The sequence below is a fragment of the Podarcis tiliguerta genome (assembly GCF_965153285.1).
Source record: "Podarcis tiliguerta genome assembly, chromosome: 4".
Taxonomy (NCBI): domain Eukaryota; kingdom Metazoa; phylum Chordata; class Lepidosauria; order Squamata; family Lacertidae; genus Podarcis; species Podarcis tiliguerta.
In genome coordinates this window covers 872,992-882,821 of record NC_139537.1, presented here as the reverse complement: position 1 = coordinate 882,821, position 9,830 = coordinate 872,992, and the positions used below count along the sequence as shown (strand labels likewise).

General features: G+C 53.5%; 1 protein-coding gene across 1 annotated transcript; it reads left to right on the top strand.

The window, feature by feature from the left end:
- The first annotated feature begins 2,066 nt into the window (after nucleotides 1-2,066).
- On the top strand, nucleotides 2,067-4,067 carry LOC310675820 (hemoglobin subunit beta-1-like). Its single transcript, XM_083436938.1, has 3 exons — nucleotides 2,067-2,228; nucleotides 2,591-2,813; nucleotides 3,810-4,067. The coding sequence occupies exons 1-3, from the start codon at nucleotides 2,137-2,139 to the stop codon at nucleotides 3,936-3,938; spliced, it is 444 nt and encodes a 147-aa protein (XP_083293064.1). The 5' UTR covers nucleotides 2,067-2,136; the 3' UTR covers nucleotides 3,939-4,067.
- The last annotated feature ends 5,763 nt before the right edge of the window (nucleotides 4,068-9,830 follow it).

The window sequence follows — 9,830 nt, the reverse complement described above, 5'->3', positions numbered from 1 at the left end:
GCCACCTGAGTCTTTTCCCTTCCTTGAAAACTCAGCTGCCAATATCCAAATGCCACCCTACAAATCTGTGGTGCAGCAGCTGGAGGATTGTGCCCAGTTCTGGTTGTCTCACATGAAAGCGGACATTGCAGAGTTGGAGAAGGTTTAGGAAAGGACACCCCAAATGATCCAGGGGAGGAAGCAGCTGAGGAAAGGTTGCAGCGTTTGGGTCTTTTTGGTTTAGAGAAAAGGAGAGAGTAAAAGGCGAAACGACAGACGTTTATAAACCGACGCCTAGCCTGGAGAAAGTGGAAGAGAGAAGCTTTCCTCCCTCTCTCCTAACACTAGAACTGCTGACATGTCAGGAAGAGATTCAGGACGGATTACAAAGACCTTCTTCATGCAGCATGGAGTTAATCTGTGGAACTCCCTGCCACAGGAGGCAGAGATGGCTCTAAAAGAAGATCGGACAAATTCGTGGAGGAAGAGGGGGCTGCCAAGGGCTCCTGCCAGAAGGGCTATGCTGTGGCTCCGCAGTCGGTCGGAGGCAAAGATCCTTCTGAGGAGGGGAGACAGGGCCTCTTGGGCTCAGGTTCTGGGGGCTGGTTTCCCTTGGGAGAATTCTGGCCAATGTGGGCATGCTGGCCACCTCAGAAGGGCCTCATCCTGTCTGGCCAACCAGACACCTCTTCTGCAGCCCTCTCCCCACCCAGGTTCCCCGGGGAAGGAGACAGGTAGACTGCCTCTGCAGCTGGAGGCATCGCGTGGCCACAGAGACAAATGTGGCAAGTTACTTTAAACTCTTGTTTTTTAGTAGTAGTAGTTATTTATATCTCGCCCCCCTGGCTGGGTTTCCCCAGCCACTCCGGGTGGCTCCCAACAGAATATTAAGAATAATAAAGCGATAAAACACCAAACATTCAAAACTTCCCTAAAGAGGGCTGCCTTCAGATGTCTTCTCAAAGTCGCACAGTTGTTTATTTCCTTGACATCTGGTGGGAGGGCGTTCCCCAGGGCGGGGGCCACTACCGAGAAGGCGCCTTGAGCTTGCAGCCCCTCCTGGGACCTTGCAGGAAGGGTGGGTCATAAATAAATGATCTCTCCATGAAGCTCCAAGGGCTGCCCTTCGCGGTCAACGAGAGACACATGGCAGAGAGCCAACTGTGAACATTCACAGACCTTCTTCTCCAGCTCTGGAGTCTCTCGGTGCTTGAAAGCCCTCCACTCCCAGCTCCGTTTCCTTCCATGGAGCTGCCATGGCTGGCTTCAGGGCCTCTTCCCAGCCCAAGGAAGGCACATGGCAGAGAGCTAGCTCTTTCTTGCCCAATATAACACTCGCTAGGATGCAGCTGTTCCCAGGTCTGCGCTCCGTGGAGCAGCTGCAACAACAGGGACGACTCTCCCTCCCTCCGTTTACGCTCCTCACAGCCAGAGACTGCGCCTGCACGGAAGCTCCCTCTGCCCTTCCCTCTTCAGTCCCCTCCTGGTTCTGGGAGACGGAGGTTCAGGAGAAGGTGGGGAAGCCCCTGGCCCTTCCCTGGCCTGCCTCTTCCTCCTCTTCCTCCAGCTCTGAAGTGTCCCCTGCCTCCGAGGCTTGCCTCCCAACTGGCCCAGTTCCCCACAAATCACTGCCCCCTCTTTCAAGCCAGACTCCAGCCCCTCTTCCCCCGGCGTCCTGTCAATCGTAGACACCCCCTTTTTGGAGGCTCATCGAGGGAAGCTCTGGGTTTGAGTCATTGTGGACATTTCCCTTGTGGCTCCCATTGCGCCTTCATCTGTGCAATGGGTCTAAATGCCACATGAGATCTGTGGGGTGTGTTTTGCCCCTGCAAATTGGCTCTCGGAGTGTGAGCTTCCAGGGAGTCTCCTGGGCTGTGTGCTCAGTCCTGGTCCTGCTGCTTGCGAGGAGATGATAAAGAGAGCAGCTGGGGCCTGATGTCTTCTAGAGAGAAGCAGCTATCTGGGGCCTCCTGCCAGGGCGCCACACCCCACGGCCAGCCTCTTCCCCCCTCCTGCCCCTCAGCCCCACCAAGCTGGGCCCCGGAGGAGGAGGAGGAGCTGTGGCCCAGGGTATAAAAGGCTCCAGCCCTGGAAGGAGCTCCAGCTCAGCCCAGGAGGTTTTCTCCAGCAGTCGAGAGAAGCTCACAGCCAGCCATCATGGTGCACTGGACCGCCGAAGAGAAGCAGCTCATCAACACTTGCTGGAGCAAAGTGGACGTGGCCGCCATGGGTGGGGAGGTCCTTACCTGGTAAGGCCAGGGGTGGTGGCCTCTCTGTGCAGGCTGGGCAGGCTCTCCTCTTTCCACCTGGAGAATGACCATCCATGCCTCTCCCGGTGTGGTGTAGTGGTTAAGAGCTGTGGACTCGTAATCTGGTGAACCGGGTTTGATTCCCCGCTCCTCCACCTGCAGCTGCTGGGTGACCTTGGGCCAGTCACACTTCTCGAGTCTCTCAGCCCCACTCACCTCACAGAGTGTTTGTTGTGGGGGAGGAAGGGAAAGGAGAACGTTAGCCGCTGTGAGACTCCTTCGGGTAGTGATAAAGCGGGATATCAAATCCAAACTCCTCCTCCTCCTCTTCTTCTTCTTTCTCCTTCCTTCCTTCTCTCCAGCATGTTGATCGTCTTCCCCTGGACCCAGAGATTGTTCACTCACTTTGGGGACCTCTCCAGCCCTGCCGCCATCTGTGCCAACGCCAAAGTCAAGCAGCACGGCCACAAGGTCCTGGCCTCCTTCGGAGAGGCCATCAAGGACCTCGACAAGATCAAGGAGACCTTTGCCAAGCTGAGCGAGCTGCACTGCGACAAGCTCCACGTGGACCCCGTCAACTTCGGGGTGAGCCTGCCTGCCCCCAAGGGCTGCCTGGGGGAGGGCGGGGGGATGGGTGCCTGAGGTCCCCTCTGCAGGGTCACAACCCCCACACACGAATCATAGAACTGTTCTGTTGGAAGGGACCCCGAGGGACATCTAGTCCAACCCCCCGAGGGAATCTCATGACAGACGGCTCCTCACCCTCTGCTTAACAGCCTCCAGTGAAGGAGAGTCTTCCAAGAGAGTCCGTAAAAGCTCCTAATCTTCAGAAAGTTCCTCTTAATATCTAATGGGAATCTCCTTTCTTGTTGTTTAAATCCATTGGTTCGGATCCTGCCCTCTTGCGCACCAGAAAACAAGTTCCAGCCTTCTCTTTTCTCATGCGTTTAACTTGTTTTGAATTTTACCATATATTTTTATGTGATGCATTTTTTATGGAGCAGCGATGTAGAGATATAAATCAATGAATTTTAACTAAACCCACATACCCAAGTAGGGGAGAGTTGCTGGCTATCTTTCACAATCCTTGTGGCGTCATCTCCTGGCGAGTCAGCGTGGGCTCCCCTCATCTGTGGGCACCTTCAGCCACGCCCTGAGCAAGCCGACCCCTTTACCTCGGAAAGAAGGGCAACTCGATGGACTCTCTTGCCTTCTGGCCCTTCAAATGGAGCCTGTGGGCCTTTGCCCTTCCTCCTTCTGACTGGCCCCTGGTCAAGCAAGGATCTGTCCGGCTAGCAGAGGCCGAGCCCAGGAGGCCCCTGGCAGGGGCCAGTTTGCTTCTTGGCACCAAACCTCTCCTGGCATGGCAATGCCAGCCTGGGACGGTGTGGGGTTCTGTCTGTGGCCTCCTGGACCGGCCTCCTTCCAGGGGACCCCAAACCCCTTCATCCATCCCAGCTGGCCTTTGGGCTTGACCCCACAGCCGCCAGCTGTGGCTGCATGGGGTGGGGGTTGTGGGGAGAGGGCGTTCCGCACACGGGCCCCCTGGCGGAAGGAGTCACCCCCTCTTTTCTCTTCCAGCTCCTGGGCGAGGTCCTCATCACCATGATGGCCGCGCGCTTTGGGAAGGAATTCACCCCTGCTTACCACCATGCCTTCCACAAGCTGGTCAAGGTGGTGGCTCATGCGCTGGCCCGCCGGTACCACTGAGACACCCCCAGGGAGAAGCGGCCGCCTCCTGCTGGTCTCGCCACCCACCCACCGGGTGGGGTGGGGGCCACCCCTTCCAGCCCCCATGTGACGCTTGACCCTCTAATAAATCCTCCCTCTGCAATCTGACCTGGTTTCCTGTGTCTCCTTCTCTGGGACGGAGGGAGGGGACGGGAGTGGGGGTGAAGATGCCTCCTGTTAGCTGGCTGGCGGTCGGCTAGGAAAGTGGGGGGGGGCTTCTCTGTCACTCAAGAGGAGCCATTGAGCACCAGTGGGGGGGGTTCAGGGTGCTGTGGCCCTTGCAGAGTTGGAGGGGCCCCCAAGAAATCATCTAGTCCACCCCTGCAGGACATGTTCCCCTTCCCACCATTTCCTGGTCATTGTCCCTGGCCAGTTGTCCTCCTTGTTTTACCTCCTGGGGAGACTTGAGAGACTCAGCTGGAGATCCCAGCTCTGCCCCCCTGCTCTGCATTCAGCCCCTGCCAGTCACACACTTGATGCCTCCCCCCCCCCTTATGAAAGACACCCTCTGCCACCTGGCCCGGTCTCTCTCTCTCCGCTCTGCCCGCTGCTCCTGGCCCACCAAGGTGTGGCAGCTGCCCCAAGTCTGCCCCCTTTGGCGTGGCTTCTTTGTTGCAGAGCAAACAAGCCTCAACAGAGAGGCCAGGTGGGGTGGTGGTGGAGAGGGTGTGAGAGGGGGGGAGACGCCTCCTGCTACCTGGTGGGGGTCTGGGAAAGTGGGGGGCTCTCTGTCACTCAAGAGGAACCATTGAGCACCGGTGGGGTTTCAGGGCACTGTGACACTTTCCCCTTGACACTCCTGGCAGGCTCCCTTCAATGCTCCAAGGTCCAACATCCGTTGTCTTCCTTCTTTCGCCTTCTGGGGAAACCAGGGGGGCCGCTGCCTGGTCTGGCTTCAGCCCCCTCCTGCTGGGGGGCACCCAACCAGAGCACCAGGGACACAAAGGGCACCCACAAGGCACCCACCCAGCCCCTTCTGAGTTGAGGGCTAGACAACAGCATGGCACCAGAGCAAAGGATCATGCTCGGCCATGCATTCCTGACAAGAATGCATGCGCACACAGCATCATCAGCCCTGTGACTCACGCGCACATTCTCATTGCCAAGATAAGGCCAGGAAGCTTCGTTTCCCCCTATCTGCAACCAACGGACCAATCAGAAGCTGCTCTGTTTGACAGCTGGCCAATCAGGGCCCGTTTCACCTTTAAATCTCCCTTATGGAACAGCAGCCCCTACAGGGGGAAATGCAAATGGCAGGCTGGGCTGCTTCTGCAAAAAGGAAAGAAGTCTCCACTATGAGCCTCCAATGAACGGGAAAGACACGGAAATTCAACAGGAATCTGGTTAATGCAAGTTTCTATCCAGTTCCAGTGGTAATAAAGTTGTTATCCAGAGGTACAGGGTGTTACAGGGAAATTAGACGGGAGAGTCTTGCCTCACCACGCAGCACATCACCAAAACCTCATTCGTTCAGGTTCAAGACTCCGTTCACAAAGTGCCTGTCTAATAATCAGAAACTCCAGGTCCCTGACAGCAGCCCCAAATGTCCAGAAAATTAACAGCAAGGGAAGCTCAGCTCAGTTTGCAGAAGGAGCCCCTGACTCCCCCGAGCCCCAGGTCTCCAACAAAGGGAAACAGTCTAAGTGTCAAATCTAGCAATTCGCTGATAAATGTATCTATGTAGAGGCTCAATGGGAAAACTCTCACAAGACATCGCTTGCTGCATCCATCTTCTCAGTTCCAATGGCATTTAGGACCCAGGGAAGTGAGGTATAAGGGGCGGGGTGAGAGAGCCCACCACAATCCACAGATGTACAGTCACTCCTGCAGGGCCTTCCAAATGAGTCATGAGGGTGATATCCTGCCCCAAGAGTGTCAGACAGATCACCATCTCAATCGCAATGCCTACCTGCCCCATAGTGGTACACTATGGTCTGCCCCGCAGAGGACCTTAAGGTCCATGAATAACCATAATTTAGAGGTCCCGGGCCCTAAGGAAGTCAGACTATCCTCCCCCAGGGCCAGGGCCTTCTCAGTGGTGGCTCCGACCTGGTGGAATGCTCTGTCCCAGGAGACCAGGGCCCTGCGGGATTTAACCTCCTTCCGTCAGGCCTGTAAGACAGAGCTATTCCGCCTGGCTTTCCATTTGAACTCAGCCTGATCTTTTATTCCCCTTCTTATGAAGATTCCCCGCTCTGGGATCCCACAGCTAATTCTCCCCTGGTCTCCTCTCTGGCCCAAATAGGACTAACTTAGCCAGCTAGCCCTGGTGATCATCTCATGTTTATTGGATGGATTTCCCCCCTAAACTGATTTTTGAATTCTGAATTGATTGCTATTCGCGTTTTATACTGTATTTTATGCTGGTTTTTGTTGCATCAATTAAGTGTTTAAAATTTGTTGTTAGCCGTCCTGAGCCCTGTTAGCCGTTTTCTGAACCGGAAAGGGCGGGGTATAAAAATTTATTATTTATTATATTACTTACAAGACAAAGGGGTGTCCCTCAGGGACCCGGGAACTGTAAATGTTTTTCTTTGTACAGTGGTGCCTCACAAGACGAAATTAATTCGTTCTGCGAGTTTTTTCGTTCTACGAGTTTTTTCGTCTTGCGAAGCACCACTGTGTATTGACGGTTTCCCGTAGGAATGCATTGGCGGTTTAAAAAAAAAGGCGCAAGACGTTTCGTCTTGCGAAGCAAGCCCATAGGGAAATCCGTCTTGCGAAGCAACTCAGAAAACGAAAAACTCTTTCGTCTTGCGAGTTTTTCGTCTTCCGAGGCATTCGTCTTGCGAGGTACCACTGTACTGTGATGGAGTATGTGTGAAAGACTATATTTGATTGACAGGGGCCTGCCTGGATCTCGAGTTCTACCTGTGACCACACCTTTTCTGTGACGTATCTATGGTGCCTTGATGACGGATCTTGAGATGTATCATGGGAAACTTTGAAATGCGGATGAAACTGGGAGTGGGAAGTCTTGTTGCCACAATAAAGATCAGGCCTGCTGGCTGCTCTTTTGCTTCTATCTCCTGGCTGAAGTCTCCTGCATGTGACCCCAATCCTGAACCTATGGGAGCTAAGGTCAGGCGATGTTGGGGGGCTCCAAGAACCCCCTTTTACAGTGGAAGGAGACGGGAGTCGTGGCATGAACAGAACGGGGAAGCCATAATCCCTATGTACACAGGATCCCCTCCTGACTGGCCGATCCAGATAGAAGCCCATCATCCTTGCAATACATGTAGGGACCTCTAAGCCAGGTGGGAGTTCACCAGGTGCAGCAAGAATAGATTTTCCCAACTGATTCAAGGTAACAAAAGGGAAGGTAAAGACTTTCTTTGGAAGGTGAAAGGCAGGAGAATAATGGCAGCCTTGAGGGACAGGACTCTGCCTGGGACTCAGATTTCTGCCTGACAACGCACCTCCGTCTCTGACATGTCTCTGACATATTTTTTATGATGCTTCTTGAAAAATATTATGGGAAATTGTGGGAACTTATAAAAGTGGATGTCACCTTTTGTTCTGGGTTCTTCTTCTTTGCTTGATCAGGAGTGGGAAATTAGTTGCAACAAATAAACAATCAGGTTTAACAGCCGCTGTTTAGTTCCTTCAGCTGGGCTGCAATCTCCTGCTTGAACATGACCACTTTTGGACCCGCAGGACCCTGATAAAAGCCACCCTCTGCCGTCTCAGGCAACAATTCTTCCCTGCTGCTCCCTGGGGCAGCCAATAATAATAATAATAATAATTTATTATTTATACCCCACCCATCTGGCTGGATTTCCCCAGCCACTCTGGGCAGCTCCCAACAGAATATTAAAAACACGATAAAACATCAAACATTAAAAGCTTCCCTAAGCAGGGCTGCCTTCAGATATCTTCTAAAAGTCCGAAAGTTGTTTATTTCTTTGACATCTGGTGGGAGGGCGTTCCACAGGGCTGGTGCCACCACCGAGAAGGCCCTCTGCCTAGTTCCCTGTAACTTGGCCTCTTGCAATGAGGGAACCGCCAGAAGGCCCTCGGTGCTGGACCTCAGTGTCTGGGCAGAATGATGGGGGTGGAGACGCTCCTTCAGGTATACTGGACCGAGGCTGTTTAGGGCTTCAAAGGTCAGCACCAACACTTTGAATTGTGCTCGGAAACGGACTGGGAGCCAATGCAGGTCTTTCAAGACCGGTGTTATGTGGTCTCGGCGGCCGCTCCCAGTGACCAGTCTAGCTGCTGCATTCTGGATTAGTTGTAGTTTCCGGGTCACCTTCAAAGGTAGCCTCACATAGAGCGTATTGCAGTAATCCAAGTGAGAGATAACTAGAGCATGCACCACTCTGGCGAGACAGTCTGCAGGCAGATAGGGTCTCAGCCTGGGCACCAGATGGAGCTGGTAAACAGCTGCCCTAGATACAGATTTGACCTGCGCCTCCATGGACAGCTGTGAGTCCAAAATGACTCCCAGGCTGCGCACCTGGTCCTTCAGGGGCACAGTTGCCCCATTCAGGACCAGGGAGTCCCCCACACCTGCCCGCCTCCTGTCCCCCAAAAGCAGTACTTCTGTCTTGTCAGGATTCAACCTCAATTCATTAGCTGCCATCCATCCTCCAACCGCCTCCAGGCACTCACACAGGACCTTCACCGCCTTCACTGGTTCTGATTTGAAAGAGAGGTAGAGCTGGGTATCATCTGCATATTGATGGACACCCAGTCCAAACCCCCTGATGATCTCTCCCAGTGAGAAACGCACTGAGAGCCAATGTAGGTCTTTCAGGACCGGTGTTATGTGGTCTCGGCGGCCGCTCCCAATCACCAGTCTGACTCCCGCATTCTGGATTAGAAGCAAGCCCAGCAGGGCTTACTTCTGAGGAGACATGCTGAGGCAGGTGGGCCTGGTGCTGCTGCCTGGACATGCAGAGTGTGACTCCTCCTCTGGCAGTGAAGGAGCAGCTTGCCAGCAGTTAACTCCTTGCGTACTGGAAGTCCTTCCCCTGGAATGGAAACTGGCCCTTTGCACAGAAACAGACAGGAGAAGCCCCAACTAAAGAGGAATGGCTTCAAAAGTTGATGGACTATGCGGAAATGGAGAGCAAAAATAAGAGATAAAGTGTTTCTGGAAGAGTGGAGACTATTTGAAGAACTACAGTGGTGCCCCGCAAGACGAATGCCTCGCAAGATGGAAAACCCGCAAGACGAAAGGGTTTTCCGTCTGCAGAGGCGCTTCGCAAGACGAATTTCCCTATGGGCTTGCTTCGCAAGACGAAAAATGACGGAAAAAAATGAATTTTTTTTTTTTGCTCCAAACCCCTTATTTTGAATCGCTAAGCTGCTAAAAGCATTTTAGCAGCAAAACCGCTAATCTCCCAAGTGTTTAAAAGCCGTTTTTAGCCCTTTTTTAGCCAATAGCGCTAATAGCACTACTCCGTCAATGGGCTTGCTTCGCAAGACGAAAAAACCGCAAGATGAAAAGACCCGCGGAACGGATTCTTTTCGTCTTGCGAGGCACCACTGTATTATGGGCAAATGGAAACATGGTCAGGGTTTGAATTATGAGAAGCAGAATGAAAACAAAGTGAAATAGAGGCTAATTGTATTAAAGTATGGCATATAAGAAAGGGACGCGGGTGGCACTGTGGTCTAAACCACTGAGCCTAGGAGTTGCCGATCAGAAGGTCGGCGGTTCGAATCCCCGTGACGGGGTGAGCTCCCATTGCTCGGTCCCTGCTCCTGCCAACCTAGCAGTTCGAAAGCACGTCAAAGTGCAAGTAGATAAATAGGTACTGCTCTGGCGGGAAGGTAAACGGCGTTTCCGTGCGCTGCTCTGGTTCGCCAGAAGCGGCTTAGTCCTGCTGGCCACATGACCCGGAAGCTGTACGCCGGCTCCCT